The sequence below is a fragment of the Erpetoichthys calabaricus genome, chromosome 2 (assembly GCF_900747795.2).
Source record: "Erpetoichthys calabaricus chromosome 2, fErpCal1.3, whole genome shotgun sequence".
In the NCBI taxonomy this organism is placed as follows: Eukaryota; Metazoa; Chordata; class Cladistia; order Polypteriformes; family Polypteridae; genus Erpetoichthys; species Erpetoichthys calabaricus.
The window spans coordinates 197,824,782-197,845,749 of record NC_041395.2 but is presented as its reverse complement, the minus strand read 5'-3'; the positions used below and the strand labels follow the sequence as shown (position 1 = coordinate 197,845,749).

At 40.5% G+C, this 20,968-nt stretch overlaps 1 protein-coding gene across 3 annotated transcripts in view; it reads right to left on the bottom strand.

The window, feature by feature from the left end:
• Positions 1-3,274: 3,274 nt before the first annotated feature.
• Positions 3,275-20,968, bottom strand: part of abcc5 (ATP-binding cassette, sub-family C (CFTR/MRP), member 5) — a 32,058-nt gene continuing 14,364 nt past the window's right edge. The window contains exons 1-26 of one of the 3 annotated variants that reach the window (XM_028794965.2): positions 19,882-20,875; positions 18,650-19,697; positions 18,349-18,522; positions 16,706-16,853; positions 16,475-16,623; positions 16,285-16,392; positions 15,410-15,772; positions 15,195-15,266; positions 14,922-15,046; positions 14,773-14,845; positions 13,214-13,417; positions 8,215-8,358; positions 8,034-8,133; positions 7,759-7,943; positions 7,521-7,667; positions 7,305-7,434; positions 7,068-7,221; positions 6,853-6,981; positions 6,586-6,772; positions 6,411-6,500; positions 6,129-6,318; positions 5,775-5,934; positions 5,606-5,684; positions 5,405-5,518; positions 3,827-3,991; positions 3,275-3,750 (exon numbers count right to left, since the gene is read on the bottom strand). In XM_028794965.2, the coding sequence (XP_028650798.1) occupies positions 3,649-3,750; positions 3,827-3,991; positions 5,405-5,518; positions 5,606-5,684; positions 5,775-5,934; positions 6,129-6,318; positions 6,411-6,500; positions 6,586-6,772; positions 6,853-6,981; positions 7,068-7,221; positions 7,305-7,434; positions 7,521-7,667; positions 7,759-7,943; positions 8,034-8,133; positions 8,215-8,358; positions 13,214-13,417; positions 14,773-14,845; positions 14,922-15,046; positions 15,195-15,266; positions 15,410-15,772; positions 16,285-16,392; positions 16,475-16,623; positions 16,706-16,853; positions 18,349-18,522; positions 18,650-18,796 (3,639 nt within the window). In that variant the 5' untranslated portion in view covers positions 18,797-19,697; positions 19,882-20,875 and the 3' untranslated portion in view covers positions 3,275-3,648. Of the gene's footprint in view, positions 3,751-3,826; positions 3,992-5,404; positions 5,519-5,605; positions 5,685-5,774; positions 5,935-6,128; positions 6,319-6,410; positions 6,501-6,585; positions 6,773-6,852; positions 6,982-7,067; positions 7,222-7,304; positions 7,435-7,520; positions 7,668-7,758; positions 7,944-8,033; positions 8,134-8,214; positions 8,359-13,213; positions 13,418-14,772; positions 14,846-14,921; positions 15,047-15,194; positions 15,267-15,409; positions 15,883-16,284; positions 16,393-16,474; positions 16,624-16,705; positions 16,854-18,348; positions 18,523-18,649; positions 19,698-19,881; positions 20,876-20,968 lie in introns of those variants that run through there. The other 2 variants (XM_028794963.2, XM_051923049.1) reach the window with 2 other exon arrangements.

The following is a 20,968-nucleotide window of genomic DNA, read 5'->3' as shown; positions in this document are numbered from 1 at the left end:
TTTGTCAGAACTTCCCTTTTTTCAAAACAGATATTGTCTGATCCAGGGGTCGCCAACTCCAGTCCTGGAGGACCATCGTGGCCACAGGTTCTCATTCTAACCCTTTTCTTAATGATTGGCCTGTTTTTCCTGCTAATTAACTTCTTTTGAAGTAATTTTAATTGACTTGTTTTTGAAGACTCAGAACCCTTGTTTCTTTTTTCCTTAATTAGCAGCCAAACAGTAACGAGATACAAAATGAGCCAAAACAACTGGTGTCCATCATACAATATCTGAAAATAAAGAAAGATGAAGGTCTCAGGAATGTCAAACTGCTCAGGTCCCCAAAACATTTTAACAGGGCTCTTAGAAAAGATAAAATCAACAATTTCAGAAATGTCTGCTAATGCACCACATGAGCAGCAACAAGCCACGAAATTAAAGAACAAGTTTAATTAACAACAAGACTCAGTACCTAATTAAGCAACTGGTTGGAGTGAAAATGGTTGGAGTTTGAGGCCCTGACTTAGTTGGCCTTCTGTTGGCTCCCTCACTTCACATTTCATTTCTGTTTGGGTGCCATTTAAGGACAGAAATGAAGCAATAAAGAGAACAATGAAGAAATTCAGGGGAACAAACCATAACACAATTGAATTAAAATGAATTCACAAGAAGTTAATTAGCAGCACAAACATGGCACTCAGTTAAAAAAAGAAAATTAAAAATCTGCAGCCACTGTGGCAACCCCTGGTCTGATGGACACAGCTACAAATGGGATTAAGGGTCATCTCTTGGCTCACTTTATATCACACTACTGTTTGGCTGCTGGAAAGAATTAAAAGATAACGTCTTGGATTGTAACTCACTTAAAATGAACCCCAATAAACACAAGTAATTCGACAAATGAGGGGGAAAATACGTCCAAGTAGCAGCAGTAAGAGGATCAGAGTTTGACACCCGTGTTTTAGAGCAGTGGTGCGCACGTTCAGTCCTGTGCCAGCGGGTTCCACGTTCACCAATCACTTTTATAACTTATTGTTTAATTGGCTGTCTCTTTTTTCATTCTTTATTTTGCATTCAGATTGCTGCCTTAAATGTATCCAAATACTTGCACTAAGTGACATGGGGTGCGGCTAAGGATGACAGCGAAATGTCGTGTCTGTGGGCTACTTAGTAACACACAAGGCTTTACTTCATGCTTCACAAGTTCAGTCCTGTTCATCCAAACCACCTTCTCCTCTTAACTGGAATCCTGTCTTCAGTAAGCACACTGTTATTCTATCCATCCAACCTGCTACATCCTAACACAGGGTCACGGGGGTCTGCTGGAGCCAATCCCAGCCAGCACAGAGCGCAAGGCAGGAACAAATCCTGGGCAGGGCGCCAGCCCACAAGTCTCACACACACACACACAACCACACACTAGGAACAATTTAGGATCGCCAATGCACCTAACCTGTATGTCTTTGGACTGTGGGAGGAAACCGGAGCACCCGGAGGAGCAAGGCAGCAGCACTACCACTGCGCCACTGTGCCGCCCTACACTGTTATTCCTCTTTTGTTTATTGATCACTCCAGAATTTACAAAATGGGTTCGCAAAAATTTAATTGTTGGGTAGCAAGCATCTGTTGGTGCATTTTTCATTTTGCTTGTTTTTTTAAAATTTTCTTACTATTTAGCACACGAGTAAATGTAATTAGTATTCAGTGTCATTTGCAGCCCAGTCTACACTAATTCTGAGTATTTGGATTTAATTAAGGAAGCAACCTCCACAACAAAAGATCAAAAGTCAAAACACTAAGGTAAAGGAAAGTTAACATATAAAGCTATGGCACAATTTATTTTACATGCAAATAATACTAGCAAATATTTCTGAATGTAAAATAATAAATCAAAAAAGACTTAACAATTTAAACAATTAGTTGAAAGGCTGAACATTGATTTTTGAAACTGCTCAGAATGAAAAAGTGCACCCACACTAGCAACCCAGGACTCAAGCTGAGAGCCCCTGCTGTCCTAGGCGGCTTTGTAGCACTGCATACAAGTCACATGCCATGGACTACTGTGCCCAGCCTTCTCTGTTTAGGACATACTGCACGACCCAGGGCAGATCAATGTGAGCAGATCACAAAGTGACTTCTAATCACCACCACTGCCTTTTACAAACATCTTTACATCACGGGGCACTGTGCCTGTATAACCTGGTAAATTGGCTAAAAGTCAAGGGTTAAATGTTAAACATATAATCGGGTAGATAATGCTTAAATCAAAATTAATTGAATATTTTGTTTGATAAACTACGCTTAAATCAAAATTAATTGAATATTTTGTTTGATAAACTACTGACCCTATATCTGGGTTGGATGGAGGAGGCGGCAGATTTACCGTAATCGATGTAATTAGACCCAGAAACACATTAAAGCAAACCCAAACAATCATTTAATCCACAATGATCTAACTAAATTAATTGTGATACATTTAATTGGGGTGCATGGGATGGACAAAAGACACAACAAAAATGAAATAGTGCAGTTAAAAAGTACAAAAAAAATTGTATAAAAATGCAGTATTATGAAAAACACAAGACAAACATTAAAAATTACTAACAAAAAAAAAATCCAAACCAATGTCAAGTAGGAGGGTAGGTCTAAAAGAATCAACAGTATCTGAACTTTTTACATTGTGGGCTGCAGCAGTAGTTGCATGTGCTGGATGAGCTTGCCCAGGTTGATGCAATGCAGGTCCAAACTGGTCTGGTCAATTGTTGGTATGGTAAGTTGTTGTTAACATGGCCACTTCCCACTGTGCCATTATTCATTTTGGTAGGCTTAAGATCTATCAAGAGCATAAATCAAACATTGACTTGAAGCATACTATGGAAGCCAAAGAGTTCAAGAACAGCCATAGGCAGGAGTGTCACAGATACAACACTGAATGTGCCCATGTTATGGCTCAGGCGGCCGACTCTTGCACGAAGTGTGTTAATAAGCTAGGAGACAATATCAAGAAAAGATACTCAAGGAAAATCCTGCATTTATTTTTAGATTATATATCAGTGTATAGTATATTGGTAGAATTTAAATGCTTTTTGAAACATCTACAAAAGGGAAAAAATGTAAAAAATAAAAGTCCAAGTGGTTTTCCTGGCTCAGTATTAATCCTGTTTATTGCAAATGACACTTCACCAACTGCTGTTTACAGCAGAGATGACTGGCAACTCCATGATTGTTTAAGATGCTAATTGAAGCTTGCAAGATCTAACCATACCTAATCAACAGACAGAAGCAACCAAAATAGCAAAACCAATTTATTTCAGTTTACTAGATTTTCACCTCTCCAGAAGGCAAGTACGCAGTCATGCTACAAAACGTGACACCATGTGCAACACGGAGTGTCCAAGATACCAGGACAGCCATCCAGGAAGCTCCACTGGAAAAGAGGAGCAGCTAAAACAGCAGTAGAAACTTAGGACACCACAATCCATTATTCTCAGCCCAGGGAGACTGCTAGAAAAGATCCAGAAGTTCCAATTCTGGGCTTTCCTCCACTTGGCACCGCCAACAAGGGGCAGCATGACAAGGCACAAGGCTCTTCGGCCAGTCCTGCTCCTCTCATTAGGTTCCTCTTTTGACTGGGATTGGGGGGTGGGGGCGGAGTGACATTCCCCTTCACCCACGTACTGTTATCTTATTTTCCAAGGCTGCCAACATAGCCCCAAACCGAGAGTTTTCGTTGGCAAGAAGCTTTGATGGTTCATCAAATTCAAGCACCTGGAAAGAAGACAAGTAGTGAGAAATGAACACAGTCAATATGGTAATGTTGGCAGATTCCATGATAAGATCGTACCTGGCCCTGATTCAGCACCATTATGCGATCACAACTAAGAACTGTGTGCAAACGGTGCGCAATGGTTAGCATGGTGCAATCTCTGAATGCTTCACGAATAGTCTCTTGAATCAAAAGATCGGTCTCTGTATCCATAGCTGCAGTGGCTTCATCTAAAATTAAGATCTGCAGGAGAGAGAAAAAAAAAAGCCTTGTGTTTGTGTGTGTATATATTATTTTTTTCTACAAACTGTGTGTAGTAACTACAGGGGGATAAAATTGATGAGCCACAGCATGAAGTTATGGGAAAGAGTAGTGGAGGCTAGGTTAAGAAGTGAGCTGATGACTAGTGAGCAGCAATAATGGTTTCATCCAAGAAAGAGCACCACAGACACAATGTTTGCTCTGAGGATGTTGATGGAGAAGTATAGAGAAGGCCAGAAGGAGTTGCATTGCGTCTTTGTGGACCTGGAGAAAGCATATGACAGGATGCCTCGAGAGAAGCTGTGGTATTGTATGAGGAAGTTGGGAGTGGCAGAAAAGTACATAAGAGTTCTACAGGATATGTATGAGGGAAGTGTGACAGTGGTGAGGTCTGTGGTAGGAGTGATGGATGCATTCAAGGTGGAGGTGGGATTACATCAGGGATCGGCTCCAAGCCCTTTCTTATTTGCAATGGTGATGGACAGGTTGACAGACGAGATTAGACAGGAGTCCCCGTGGACTATGATGTTTGCTGATGATATTGTGATCTGTAGCGGGAGCAGGTTGAGGAGACCCTGGAGAGGTGGAGATATGCTCTAGAGGAGAGGAATGAAGGTCAGTAGGAACAAGACAGAATACATATGTGTAAATGAGAGGGAGGTCAGTGGAATGGTGAGGATGCAGGGAGTAGAGTTGGCAAAGGTGGTTGAGTTTAAATACTTGGGATCAACAGTACAGAGTAATGGAGATTGTGGAAGAGAGGTGAAAAAGAGAGTGCAGTAAGGGTGGAATGGGTGGAGAAGAGTGTCAGGAGTAATTTGTGACAGACGGGTTTCAGCAAGAAGGAAAGGGAAGGTCTACAGGATGGTAGTGAGACCAACTATGTTATATGGGTTGGAGACAGTGGCACTGACCAGAAAGCATTAGACAGAGCTGGAGGTGGCAGAGTTAAAGATGCTAAGATTTGCATTGGGTGTGACGAGGATGGATAGGATTAGAAAAGAGTACATTAGAGGGTCAGCTCAAGTTGGATGGCTGGGAGACAAAAATCAGAGAGGCGAGATTGCGTTGGTTTGTACATGTGCAGAGGAGAAATGCCGAGTACTGTATATTGGGAGAAGGATGCTAAGGATGGAGCTGCCAGGGAAGAGGAAAAGAGGAAGGCCTGAGAGAAGGTTTATGGATGTGGTGAGAGAGGACATGCAGGTGATGGGTGTAACAGAACAAGATGCAGAGGACAGAAAGATATGGAAGAAGATGATCCACTGTGGCAACCCCTAATGGGAGCAGCCGAAAGAAGAAGAAGAATAATTGTGTGTGGGGAGCATTTTTTTTTTTGTGTGTGTGTGTGTGTGTGTACAGGAAGCCTTTGTAAGCAGCAGGACAGTGCCTCACCTTACAGCGACGTAGCAAGGCACGTGCCATACATAGAAGCTGACGCTCTCCAACCGAGAAGTTCTCTCCATTTTCAATGACCTCTGACTCTAGCTTTAAGGGCAGTTGAGCAATCTGAGAAAGGTTCACAAAAACAATTCAGTTAGTACTGGCCACTGCCTTAAATACAAATGCTTTAGAAGTGGGATGATATTTACTTACACACTCCTTCATATGGGTTCGCTCCAAAGCATCCCAAATGAGTTCTTCTTTATACTGGCTGAACGGATCCAGGTTTGATCTGAAACATTACCAAAAACCATAAAACAGCTCAGTGGAGTTCACAAGCAATCTAGTAGCAGCAAGAACAATTGCCTAACAGATAACTTACCTTACTGTGCCACTGAATAACACCGGCTCCTGAGGGATGATTGAAAGTTTGCTGCGCAGATCTGCTAGGCCAATCTCACGGATATTCACACCATCAATCCTAATAGAACCACCACAAGGCTCCACAAGGCGAAAGAGCACCACACCAAGAGAAGATTTTCCTGTGGCACAAGATACAACTTTCACATTTTGCCATAGCCAAGAATGATACAAAGTATCAATGTAAAAAGTGTTTGACATTTGGAGAAATAAAAAGCAAAAGATCATTGTAGTGCAAAGAAGAAGGCAGGACAAATGGACACATTTGAATATTACCAACACTATAAACTACAGTTCAATACGGCGGATACCATACCTGATCCAGTGCGACCAACGATCCCAACTTTTTCCTTTGGCCGAACACCGAAGGAGATCTTCTTGAGGACCAATGGCATGTTTTCTCTGTATCTCATTTCCACATTGTCAAAGCATATCTCCCCATCTTGTGGCCAGTCTGAAGGGGGAGTCTTATTCTTAATACGTGCTGGGGCTTCCAGAGCTAAAGACTTAAGATATACAGTATATACACAAACATCAAGTACAAATCAACCTATACAGGGTGGCAAAAGTCTACCCCATTTTAAAAGGTGTCCCATACCTTAATGTACTGGTCAATTCTCTCTACTGATGTAAAACGGGCCTCTGTCTCTGTGGCTAGACGAACAGTGAACTGGAACAGGCCTGTGAGCTGAAAAGAATAAGCAAGTGAGTGAGTGGCAGTAAATGCATTTACTACTATTTTTCTGCACAAATAGTAACAAGTAGGTGTCTACCTGTACAGCATAGGAAATAGCAAGACCAGCATATGCTGGGGAGATTGTGCCATGCATGAGAACCATCATCAGGCCTGTGATGCTGATCAGAGCCACACTGATAATGTCTAGTCGCACTGCCAGCCAACGCATGGCACAGCTAAACAGGTACAGGGATGCCTGGTTCTCATCCAATAGCTCCTGGTATCTGCAGAGGTGGAAAGAAGAAAATCATGTGAGCCACAACAAATATGCCAGTCCAAGTTTAAACATCAGAGATCCACTGACCTGTGCAAGAAGTCGTCTCCTTTACTGTAGGCCTGCACAGTAGTTAGGCCTTGAATGCTGGAGGTAATGTGTGACAGGAAAGGGGACTGTGTCATGTTGTCCATTCGCTTTAACTCCCGGATGAAGACCCTGTAATCCAGCAGATGGCAATTGGTCAAGGCACATACCTCTGCCAAAATATGCTACAGAGGTTAAAAAAAAAAAAACAGTCCTACCTTGATATCATGTGCAGGATGGTGAAGAAGATTAGAAGAGGACCCACTGCAACTAGGAACCATGGGAAGACATAACCAATGACTCCCAAACAGAAGAAAACCAAGATAACATTCTGAATAAACATTTCTGCCTGGAAAGGTAGACGAGTATCCACTGCAGAAAAAAATAAATAAATAATAAGAATTTTTATTTAGCGTACCAGCACCTACTATACCACCTAAAACAGCAAAGCTCACCTTCATCCATATCTTTGGAAAAGCGGTTCAAGATACGGCCTGTTGGTGTGGTGTCAAAAAATTTCATTGGACTGCGCAAGATTTTCCTGAAGAGTTGGTCATGTAGCCTTGAGGAAGCCCGCAGAGTTCCCTGGATGGCATAACAGCAGGATTTAAGAAGGAAATGTCACTTTGCCCTCTAGGATGCAGTTTAAAAGGCCACAAACTGCTTATTACCTTGACAAATGCGATACCACGCAGCACCTTTAGCAGCAGCATGACCACCATGGACAAGGCATAGATGCCAGCATAATAGTGCATACGTGGATTGTCCTTCATGCTGTCACTGACTGATGATATATTGGCTAATATAGCAGTCAGGTTCTGGGTGGGGGAGGGCGAAAAACAACTCAGCAAAAAACTACATACCAAATCAAAGTAACATTATAATACAAATGCACAGTAACACTCTTACCCCACTTCCCTGCTTGATCCAATAGCTCAGCCACCAATTGCTGAAAGTGGTACTGCCAACATTGAGCACAAATAGGAGAAGAATGATGAAGCATACCAATGGACCTCCTGCAGCCTGCATATAAGCACCATAGACAGCCCAAGACACACGGCCCTTCAGCTTTTCCTGCACAGGCATTAGCTGGACTAAAAATACATCACAGGATTCAAGTCACTTTCAATATGGCAGTGGCAATCACCGCTGCCTCTCTGCAAAATAAAAGCTAGATTTCATACCTTCATCTTTGTGTACAGGTGCATCCTTCTTCACAGAGCTAGCTTTGGTTCCTTTCTCCAAAGGTTTCTTTAGAGAGTTGCTGCTCCTCTGGCCATTGGTCTCATAGGGAGAAAAAAAAACATTTATTAATAGGGAACTAGCAGAAGTGTAGGGTTCAGAATTAAATTCACACAGGAGTACCTCTGTGTGGGGTGTCTCTCCCAACTGCAGACTGTTGAACATTGCTGCATAATCGCCATTAAGCTTCATCAGGTCCTCATGGCTTCCCTTCTCAGTTATACTACCTTCTTTCATGAAGATCACTTCATCACAGTCCACCAAGTACTTCCAAAAGAGAAAATAATTTTTCATTTTTGTAGTTATCATGGATAGCTAACTGCATCCTGGTAATACCTCCAATAATCAACTAATGTAGGAATGTCAAAAGTACAGAAATATCAGTAAGTATCGAACATTAAAATGACTTCATTTTTCGTTTTTCATGGTATTGATTTTACAGTCTACATTAAGAACACACTTCACATTCAGCATGACTCCAGTTTCAGCCCCGTTTCCATACCCTTGCAGGTGTTAATAGAATGCCTACAGCAGCGTTGGAACTTTCACCACCACACTCAACTGACAAAGATGGCAGCCAGAGTGGTTTCTGGAAATTCTCTTGCTTTGTGGCAAATGGGGACAAAAAAACCACAAGGTACATGCAAGCCTATATGCAATCTTTGCAAGCAAATTAATCTTTCTTTTAAATTACAGAAATATTTATAAGTATAACCTGTAAACTGTTGTGTTTGGAACTAGGGATATGAGGTTTATTTTTATGATGTGTTTTTTGTAGCCAAATAAACTCTTAACGCATCAAGACAGGGGTCTGCAGTTTCTTTTCTTTTTTTTTTTTTTTTTTTTAAAACAGAGGGCCAATTTTATTCTGTGCTGTTCATTCAGGGGCAAGTTGGGTAACAGTTTCACTTCCTCAGTTTTTAAACCCTCACTGCAAAGTCTACTGCAATTTCACATTACTTTCTTCTATTATATTGCATGTAATTTAAAAATTAGATTTCATCACATTTACCATATAATGTAAAGTGCTATCACTTTTCAGTACTCAATTTCATAAACAGTGGTGGCACCCCTCCGTGTGGTCATATACTTCCAGCAGTGTTTCAGAGTGTGTATTTAGTACATCAGGACTCACTTGCAGCCCAACAAAAGCACACTGACACCACATGGAAGAGTTCAAATTCTTAAGAACAAGTGACCTGCATCCAACTTTAATGTGAATATATCTGTCCTCCGAAAATGCCACGCATGCGCACATTGATACGTTTGTGCATCTGCATCACCAACAACAAAAAACACTGACTCATCATATTAAAACCGAAAAAATGGACACGCAAGTAGGTAGTGTATGTATCTCATTTTGCCCTGGAGGACAGTAAACAGCACGTCAGCTGCACAAGCACAAGGATAGGTCAAAGAGGAAAAAAAAAAAAGCTGGGTGACTTGCTTTTGCTGTTTTTGTAGCAATTACTGGCACTGCCACACCAAGAGATGTGTGGGTATGAGAAAGGTGTCAGTAATGGTGGGACAGTGACTATTGTCACAGATATAGCTCTCCTCTATTGTTGTTTTACAGAGCAGCCGGACCTAGCGGATAAAAGTCACAATCGGCCAATGTGTATAGGAAAAAAAAAACAAAAAAAAAAAAAAAACACACAGACTCCAATCTGACTGTTCTCATTCATGTCACATGACCATAAATTAAATAAGGACCATATGGGGAGTGTCACATCAGATTTGATCAGATTGGTGTCACTTCAGTTTGGTAATGTGAATGTAGTTTCAGTGCGTTAGTGGTCTTTTTGTTTTGCTTTCCTGAACAATTCTTTACAACAAACTGTTGCACTTGAATTAGTTGCATTTAATGACTAAGATGTCTGTCATTATTTCCCATTAATGTTAAGATTTTAAAGCATACAGAATTGCAATTTAAATACATTTTTTATTGAGTTACATCATGTAATGTAAAGGGTACCAAAAATGGTATCAAATTTCAAACCTTTTCTTAGTAGCATATTGAAGTTTGAAATTTGGTATTGTGAAAACACTAAACTAATAGCATCCTGTCATTGATCTGGTAAGAAGATCTGAGTTGGTTTTAAAGATAATATGCAAATAAAAAATGTCATGCTGCATGTTGATTAGCACATGAAAGTAAGACTTTCACTGTACTCTCTAAATGAAGAGTAGGCAAAATATTCTGCTGGGGAATGGAAAATAAGTATTAATCCACCTCGAGTTAGGTCAGACCTAAAAGGTCACCTGGTTGTTACTGAGAAAGAAAGTGAGCAAATAGCCATGTTGGCGGCTTACCGCAAGTTTAGAAAACTCATTGTGTGCCTATTTTGTAGCTGTCAAACTACTGGTGAAGTGTGGTAAGTAGTCTTTTTTACTGTACGTTTTACATAGTTTCATATTACTTTTACTGTCACAGATGACATAGGAGTACTGAAAACGAGAATCAACTACCTGTTAAAAGTAATGGAGAATTGCCTAAATAATCTCTCACTGACGTAAAAAAAGTTATATATGTACACACAAACACTGCTTAAAAGAAATTAAGACAACCCTCAAAAAAGGAATGGTTCTGCTGATGGTGGCCACAGACATGTGCTGTCTCCTTATCCTTCCTGACTGATTCTTCTCTAGTTTTGTGTTTTGCTAGTTAGTATTCTTGTCACTACTGGTAGCATGAGACGGTACCTACAGTAGCAAGAAGGTGTGACGTGTCTCCCAGCACATCTCAAGAGCATGGAGATAGGACAGTACATTAGGAGAGCTGGACAGGACTGTACAAGGGCCCAGCAGCAGGACCAATATCTGCTCCTTTGTGTGAGGAGGAACAGGAGGAGCATTGCCAAAGCCCTCCAGCTGGCTACTAGCATGCATGTTTCTGACTAAACTGTCAGAAACAGATTCCATGAAAGTGGCATGAGGGCCCAACATCCTCTAGTTGACCTGTGCTTACAGCCCATCACCATGCAGGTCGAATGGCATTTGCCAAAGAATATAACAACAATTGGCAGGTCTGCCATTGGCACCCGTTCTCTTTACAGATGACAGCATGTTCACACTGAGCACATATGACAGACATGAAAGTCTGGAGATGCCATGGTAAAGGATATGCAGCCTGCAACATCATCCAGCATAATCAGTTTGGCAGTGGTTCAGTGATGGTCTGGGAAGGCACATCCTTGGATGGTAATACAGACCTCCCATGTGCTAGGCAATGGTACCCTGACTGCTGTTAAGTACCGAGATGAAATCCTCAGAGCGACTGTCAGACCTTACACTGGTGCATTGGGCCTCCAGGACAATATTCGGTCTCACGTGGCTAAAGTGTGTAGGCAGTTCCAGGATGATGAAGGCATTGATGCCATTGACTGGCATGCACATTCCCCAGACCTGAATCCAATTAAGAACCTCTGAGACATTATGTATTGGTGCATCCAACACTGCCAAGTAGTGCTATAGACTGTCCAGAAGCTCATGGATGTCCTGATCCAGGTCTGGGAGGAGACATTGTTGGGGGTCCTGTTATTTCAATTTTTGACTTTGATTTTCGATGTTATGTTGAATCCAGCCCTCAATACGTTGGTAATTTTGGTTTCCGTTGACTGTTGTTACATCATTTTGTGCTCACCAAATTACACAGTATTACTTAGTAAAGATTTTCCACCTAGAGTATTTCTTTCATCAAGATCCAATGTACGATTTAAGTGTTTCATTAGTTTTTTTGAGCAGTGTGTGTATGATTGTATATATTATATATACTAGGGGGCTTTGCCCCATGCTCACTTCACTCCCCAACCCCCAGGTTTAGTTAACTGGATATACAATTTAAAGAGATTGTTATTTTAGTGAATGACTTATTCCCCCGGGGCTGCTTGTGTCGCACTGCATGATTTGCATGTTGCACTGTGCGTCAATCATTTAAAAGCCTGTACAGCAGCTGTCCTTTAAGCCAGCTGCTGCTTTAAAGCCTTACAATATCTACATTCTTCTGACATGTCCACATATTCGATATCTTTTTGCTGTTCTGTTATTTCACAGAGTAATAATTTATTTGTTTGTGCTAATGCGATCTTTATCTTTTTTTTTTTTTTGATACTTCTGAATTTTCCTACTTTCATATTCTTTAACTTGCTCTGCATGTGTATCACGCCAACATTTTTTTTGAGCCTTTCGATTTCCACTGCTTTCATATTCTGTAACCTGCTCTACATGTGTATTACGCCAACGTTTTTGAACGTCATCATGAAGTATTTTATTTCTGACCCGGATTTGACCTATAAGCTTTTCAATTCAATTCCTCTTGGTCCGGGCTGATTATTACTTTCCTTATTTTCTGAATTTGCACATAGATTATTATTGTTCTCTTGTGCATCCTTTTTTGCCTTCTTTTCTCTCCAACGCTTTCATGTCTCTTTTCAACGCGCTGCTCTTTCTTCTTCGCTTAGTCGTTCATGTGCCATCTAGAACATATAACATTTTTAAGAGCTGGGAGGAGCACATGAAGTGTCTGCTGAAAGCATTCCAAAAACTGCGAGGTTAGATGTGCATGAACTTGTTTTAAATTGTTTGTAAGTTGGGCGTGATGTGCAAAAGTCACCATCTCACAGGTCTTGCTTCCTAAGGTTGTAATGTCTAGTCTCGCGTGACGTCAAAGTGTCTCTCCGAGATGATCATGTCTCACATGACGTCAAAGTGTCTCCCCGAGATGATCACGTCTCGACCCAAAATTTTTTCATAGGATGGATGGATGGATGGATGGATAGAGAAATGTGTATAAACATTTTTCTGAAATATACTAAAAGATCCCTATATTTGTTTCTTCTTCCTTTCTTCCAACATTTATAAAATAAAAAAGTAAAGCTCCTATAAACTCTGAGTCATTTACATTTCCTTGTATAGTTTTCTATATTTTTTCCCCTTTTATGTGCAAAAACCCTCTAAATACTTCCTACACCTTAAACTACGTTATTATAGACAAGCTTAAGTGTTAGCAACTTATTGAAATAAAACCTAGAGATTTAAAGTTTCACGGTCATCCCTCATATTGGCAAAAATACAACAAAAATTAAACATAACCAACATGTGGGGACACATGCAGAGACATTACCTGGAGCTGATGGGTAACAAAAAGGATGGTTTTGTGCTTCAGTTGCTTCTTGATGGCATTATTGAAAATGTGGTTTCCTACATGGGCATCCAGCGCACTCAGGGGGTCATCCAATATGTAAATGGATCTGTTACTGTATAGAGCTCTGGCCAAGCTGATTCTCTGTCTTTGACCACCACTCAGGTTGGCACCTCTCTCTCCAATCTGATAAGATAAAAAAAAAAAGTCTTTTTGACCCAAAAATTATTATACAATATTCTATATATTTCCATTATAATAGAATAATAAATGAAAAATTTAAATTAATATGAACTGTGACTGCTCACATCTTCATAGCCTTCACAACACCAAAGCCCATTTAATGTTTAAAAAAATTACCTTTAAAAGAGGAAATGAAACATGACAATTAAAGAAAGCTAAACTATCCCCAAGCACAGTTGCTCAACTGATCTAAACATTGCTGAATGAAAGACCCGTTTCTGTTATACGAGGAAAGTTCAAAATATTCTGCACACAAATACTGGAGGGTTGGGGAGGGGGGAGAGGAAGCAATAGGATAAAGATTTAAAAAAAAATACATATATATAAAATTCTAAATGAGACAATGGGGTTAAAAGGAAAACTACGGAGTTTTTGAAAATCCTTTGGTCTTCTTTTAGGTCCATTACTTTAATAGTCTGTACCTACATGTATTCAGATGGAAGCTCTTATATTTGAGTCATACTAAGGCCTAAGGGTGGACGGGGAAAGGTAGGCTGCATTTAAATATTTGATAGTCTACAAAGAACTGATCATTGGACTACCCAGTTAAAAAATGTTTTGAGTAAACCACATAAAGATGATGTTATAACATCTATCCTCTGAAGAAAATAAAGAAGAAAAAAAAAAAAAAACCCAGCACCAGCGTTCTATGGTATAATCCAATAAACAACCTGGATAGAAAGTGGAACATTTAAAATAAAACAATACCTAAAACCACAAACTTTACCATGGTGTTCTGGTGCTGTGTCTCGTCTCATTGGAGATGGACTATTAATATAATGGGAATTTGGGTCTACATTATTACATAACAAAAAACAGACAGGCAGCTCTTGACTGATTTTATACGCTATCCTACGGCTAGTGAGAAGACAGCCCCAATTCTATCTACCATAAAATGATTGTGCTATGAGCTCAACATAAACAATTGTTACAACAGTGCCAATTGCCCCTGCAATACACAAGAAAACAGATTAACATCATAACCCAATAATTTCCTCTTTATACTGCCACAGGCACACTTCAGAAATGAATGTTAACAAAGTTCTAGTTATTTAAAAGAGTTTACTTCCACCAAGATTGAAATTCACGTTTAAATATTGCAATTATGTCATGTTTTACTAAATAAAGCCATACTTACTGCAATGGTTAAATTTAATGGTCACAAATGAAGACACAGATTCCATAATCATCTTTAGTCAGAATCACTAGCAACCAATGCAGAGAACTTGCCATAAACATAATACTCAGTAGCACAAGTTACATTCATTTATATCTAGTATCATATATGCAGCTCACACCTCTGTCAGGTCCCCATTGGGTAGAATTGCCAGATCAGGCCGAAGGCAGCAGGCACTCAGCACCGCATTGTACCTGCAACAACAAGGCAATGTTTGGATCATGCTCATCTTAACATTTGTAATACAACCACGTTTCTCTCCTCGATTACCTCTCCTCCTCATACTCTTTTCCAAATAGGATGTTGTCTCTCAAAGTAGTATTAAGGATCCAGGCTTGCTGGGCAACATAAGCAAAGTCACCCCTCACAGCAATGCTGCCATCTAGTAGAGTCATCTGGAAAGGTGGAAGGAACACGCTATTCACATTATGCTGTAGTATAAGAGTTTTATTAACTATGCCTTTTGTCATCTTTTATTGTAATCCACATGACAGCCTGAAAAAAAATCCAGTACTGTATCTCCTACACAGAGATATTACTTACCTGGCCAAGGACTGCCGAAATCAATGAGGTTTTCCCACTTCCAACTGTGCCACAGATACCAATAAGTTTTCCCTAAGGTTAACAAATAATATGTCACAGTTCACTACATCAGACCATATTTCCATCCATTTGGACTCAGAAACAAATAAAATAAACAATTCAACATATACAAGTCAGAATACAAGGGGGGATCACCTTTCATACCACAGACTTACCTCTTCAATTGCCAGGTCAATGTTGTGTAAAGCCCGCTGAAGACGCAGGCTCACACTTTGGATGGTTTTCCCTTCATCTTCTGGACTGGTAGCTTCATCACTGTCAAGCAACAGTTGTCCTTTCTGCTCCGCCAATGAGCTTCCAGAATTGCCTTCTGCTTCTATCAACTCCTTTTTCCGGTCTTTTTTCTTTCCCTGGCCTTCATTCTTGTCTTTCCTGAGTTTTGGAGTGCCCTTTGGTGAAGGGTGGGCGCTGGAACTCAACGAGTCCCATGCCAGGCTGGCGCCCGTCAGCTCTATGGCATTGTTGGGATTTGATGGCTTTGCTCTTATGATTTGAACCTCCTCCATTAGAAATAAACTCTGAACAGGGTTGTGAGAAAGGTGCAAAGATATGACAGCTGGTCATGAGTGAGGACAGGCAGGAAAAGACAGCATCAGCGTTATGGGGAGGTACGAGGGTGGGCCTGTGGCTGAGGGGCAAAAGGCAAGTAGCTCATTAGTGATGACTAAGACTAGGCACAAAGTCCCTGTGTTCCCAGCACTAATAATGCAATGTACATATGGTCTACAGAGGACACCTCTCTCCCTGTAGAATGATAGCTGCATGTTGCAATTCAGTGTTGTACAGGAAAACGTCCCTTGGCCTGCCTGAAGAGATGGCCAAATGGGAAACGGACAGGGTAGCTTTCTACAGACCTTTAAACATCAAAATATGCATTTTATTCCAAGGTTTAGCTTATACCCCCACTCCTCTCCCCAAGAGAATTCCTCTTCATGCCCAGTCTGTTGCAACATTACATCATGATTACACTGCAAGCTGCTGCCCTCAACACCACTCATTTCTGCAACAGAAGCCCAAGAACGTTTCTCACCTTAAATCTATCAACTGACACCGAGGCTTCTGAAAGGGACTTCACAGAGAATGGGGTCACTTTCAAGGCAAAGGTCATAGCATTGAAGACTGTCACAACTGTGAAAGCCTGCAAAGACATTTCCAAATTTCTGTATAGTTCTCCACATAAAAATACAAAACTGCAGATCGTTAACATTATCACAACATACCTGGGAGGCAGTAAGGTCATAGCCCAGTAGCATGTGGGCTGAAAATGTGGCCACGCTGGCGATTACCACCACAATGGGAGCCACACCTACAGTAATACTCTGAAAATAACCAGCACGCTCAAGTATTAGTCGCTCCTCTTCACGAATCTCTGCAAGCAAACAACATTCATGGTGATCTGTAACACATATGAAGTCTACCTCCATACCAGTTTCAGGATAGCGGCAACTTACTCTGCACAGCTTGGGAGAAGGCTTTTACCCATGCATACATTTTTATGAATTTTATATAGCTTAGGATTTCATTCATTTTTTGCACTCTATTATCAGTTACAGCCACACATTTTCCTCTGAAGTAAGCAGTCAATCTGGAGACAAACATCTGAAAGTCAGAAGAAATAAGAATCAAGAGGTTGAAAGATATGGCAGACACAAAATGATCTTATTTATCAACCGTGCATTTACAAATTAAAAGGTAAATATGCGATTTAGAAAAGGGGTGTCAAACTCCAGTCCTGGAATGGAGCAGTGATCTCAGGTTTTCATTATAACCAGAGGCCAATTCTAACTTTAAAAAAAAAAAAAAAAAAAAAGCTCAGGATGATTTGCTTACACTGTTTGCTTTACTTTCTCTGTTCTCAGTACTGAATACAAAAATTTATGAACACTGTAACATTTAACAATATAAGCATGTTTACCGTGGTACACAGACCATCTGTCATCTAGCCTGCTTGCTTAATACTTACCTATAATCTTTTACTAAAATGTCCTTTTATACTGCTTTCACCTGCTTGTGCTCTGCAGAACAAATTCTCCTTTAAGAAACAATTTAGGCAGAAAGAGTTTGCTTAGCAACCATATACAAGATTCATTTGATAAGCGGGTTTGAAAACGGATGAAAGGATGGACAAAGTTCTGTGAAAAAAGCATTGTGAACTAGGCTCTTAACCAAAAATTTATGGTAAAGCAAACCACACATTTCAAAAGCAATTTTCATCTGTTTCAGATGTGCCTTACTAGCAAGAGACATCAATTTATATAAATAAAAAAAATAACAACACACACACACACACACACACACACACACACACACAAACCACCACTCTATAACAGAAATAGATTCAGGTAAAAATCAGGTGTCACTGGACAATATGCAACCCAATTCAGTGGGTTTAAATTATCAAACTTAACCACACAACCAACATAAAATAGCTCAGATTGCCAATTTTTGCAAAAATGAAGTAGACATCTAAATGGTCTTACCAAATTTGACAGAACACCGACATATTTGGTGAGCGAACAGCATTAAAATCATTAACATCTAACACACTGTGGCAATTAAGAACTTTTGGACAATTAAATAATTCAGTGTAATTAAGATGAAAGTTAAAACATTCTTTTCCAATTATATGTAAACTATTAACGACAGAGAAAGGACAGAGTGAGAGAGAGAGAGAGCGAGCTTCAAGAAAGTTGTCAAATGTCTTTAATATCAAAATAACTGCAGGCACAATATAATCAAGATGTTTCCTGCTAGGCAGATGATATAGAGCTATTGGGTGATTTGACAAAGGTGTCAATGCCAGATCGACAGAGCCATCTAGGTGACACGTTTTGGCCGACAAAACTTATCAAAACTATTTCATTATTCTGCTGGTGTGGATGCTGCATATTAAAGGAAGGAGTTATGTTGATATGTGCACACCGTTTGACATATTTAAAAAAATACATTTATATCATTATCACGTATACATATATTCACATAATAGATAAACAAGGTTCCATGACACATAAGATATAGCAGACATGAATATGATGTACCAGCATCACAGCAAGTAAACAAACTGCATTAGTGCAAACTAACAGAGTGCTCTTACCATAGATGGATAAAACAGAATAAAGACTGCTGAGCCCAGCAAAGATGTTGGTCCCAGGATAATGATGTTAAAAATCATGCCTAAAACAGCAATGAGAGGTCCACCAGCAAGTAAACTGCCTACTGCTGCAGCCTCAAACATACGAAGACCATCATTGGAGCACATATTGATAAGCTGGGAGAAGACAGTAAGAGAGAGATATTAAAAGCAAACTATCAGCCAACAGCTTGAAAGGCTTAAAACAATGGCATAACACCCCATATAAGGTGTCAAATGCAGTTTTAGTTACCCTGGCACTCACCTCTCCAACTGACTTATCCTTGATGTTCTTCAATTTAAGAATCTTCTGAAAGGCCATTGTCAGTACAGCTCCACGCAGCCGTGTTCCAGTACGGTAGTTAAGAGCCCAGGTGAGTGCCAGAGACCAGGAGCGGATCACCTCAGTCATGAAAAGTCCCAGAACCAGCACCAAGCCATAGGGGAGGTTGGACTGGCTCTGCTGTAAGTACTCAAGCAACCTCTTCACCACGAAGGCCTATGGGAAGTGGGGGGGACACAAAGTAGCAGGCGTGACTAAGAAGAGTCCTGTGGCTTCTTGTCATCCACGCTCACCACATTCACACGCAAGTGCACGCACACACATGCACACAAACTCACGCAGGCAAAATAACCTACCCCATTCTTCTACCTGCACCTTCCCACCCATCCTCAAACCAACTTAATATATCCAGTATATGTATTTAAAACTAAACTAAAGGTCTGCCAGATTAGTTCCTGCCATCTTCCCTATAGGTTTAGCTCGCATTTTGTCAATAGGAAGACATTGTACCTACAGTCAGACTGGTAGCGAAGAAACAACAGTGGACTTACACCTGAAAATAAACATCAGTAATTGAGTTATACACAGCAAGAGGAACGTCATATCAAGAGCCTGCAACGTAGCCACTGGGCGCAGGCGCACACATACAGACGCAAGCGCAGTTCAGTGATGGAATTCTGGCAGATTTTTTATGAATTGGGCACAACTTTATTCATTTTCAGTCTTGATTTTAAAATAAATAAATAAAACAGACATAAGCTTAGGACACTTGACACTCCAGAGAGAAAGATACAAGTTCACAAAACTGATTTGCATCTGAATTTGAACAAGAAACATGTGCACATAAGGTGTCCGTTCTCTTCCAGTTCATTCAGGTAGTTTCCAGAGTCTGTGGCATCTTTTTATTTACGTGCTGTTGTCCAAATCATGTCCTCCAAGGACATTTCTATATTGTCTTGTAAAACAACGTCCCACAGAAAGCTCAAATGGGAATTAATGAATCGTCCCAGTAATGAATCCAGTCCAACAACTGTCATCAGCAGCAGAGCATCCAGTGAAATAAAGGCATAATACAGAAAAAGTGGGGTAAACAATCAATCAATAAACAGGTACAAAGAGCCTGTCTTGCAAATTTCAGCAAAACAAAAAAAAAAGTTTTAATGCAGTGAGGACAAAGAAGACAAGATATTCCTGTGGAATTAAGAGGGCCTTACCTCTCAGGCTCTGCGCTGTGTTCCACCTGGATCCATGCCTATCCCACCACACGCAACAGGTTGCCTGCAAATTCTAAAGAACAGCTTCTGTCATTTGTTCCACTGCAGGGGCAACAGTGAATATCAGTGTGTCATTGTGGGGCTACCACTTAAACCCCTGCCGCCCACTACCACCCTCTTAGCCCCTCCACACCATATTAAATGAGGCTTCTACAAAAGTTGGAATAATGAAAGTAAGGAACTAATAAATTCCTGCTAAAACCTAAGATGTTCAACTCAGCCCTGCAGGTGAACATTTTTCATTTCACAAACATGCTGACTAGCACTCTGCACTACACATGGTCTATCTGCTCCATCATAAGCGGACATAGTCAAGGCTTTCCTCACCATCTACAAAGGTCTGACAATACACTGTGTCTAGGTCTATTACACTTCACAATAACAAAAACATTCACACTAGGCATGCTCCCATTTCATGGTGTCTATTTCACAGGATGAAAAATTCTGTCAGGAATTTCCCAAAACATTTGTCCAATCATACACCTACACTTACCAAAATTCCTGCAGTAAAACGTTACTTAATTACAGGTATACAGACCAAAAGCATAGCTAAAGTATCTATATAAAATAAAGTCAATCTGAATTGCTGTCTAGTTTCCTCAGTCACATTCACTTGCCCAGTGGTCATTAAAATAAACTTGTCAAGATTACTATTTAAGAACAGACTAAACCAGCAAGTAAATTAAGTGCTGTATAGGTAACTCATTTCATTTTTCCAATTTTGCTTAGAGCCCCAGGAGATCCCAAAGCTGACAGGAACAAGTCCAGCATCTTGTCCACACCTACTCAAGCCAGACACAGCCAAAAGGCCCGAGGCTCAGGGCAGTCCACTCTGTTCCTCACCCGTAGTGTGCAGCAAGGCGAGTACAAGGAGTGTAATTCAGCATTTCCATAATTTAATAATTAAATATTGGCAAGCACCCAACGCCATCGCGTCCTAAACTGACTGAACAGGGTGCACCTCAACTCCTGGGAAAAAGAATAAAGGAAGAGATTCACTACGTACCCTGGAGAGGAACTCTGACAG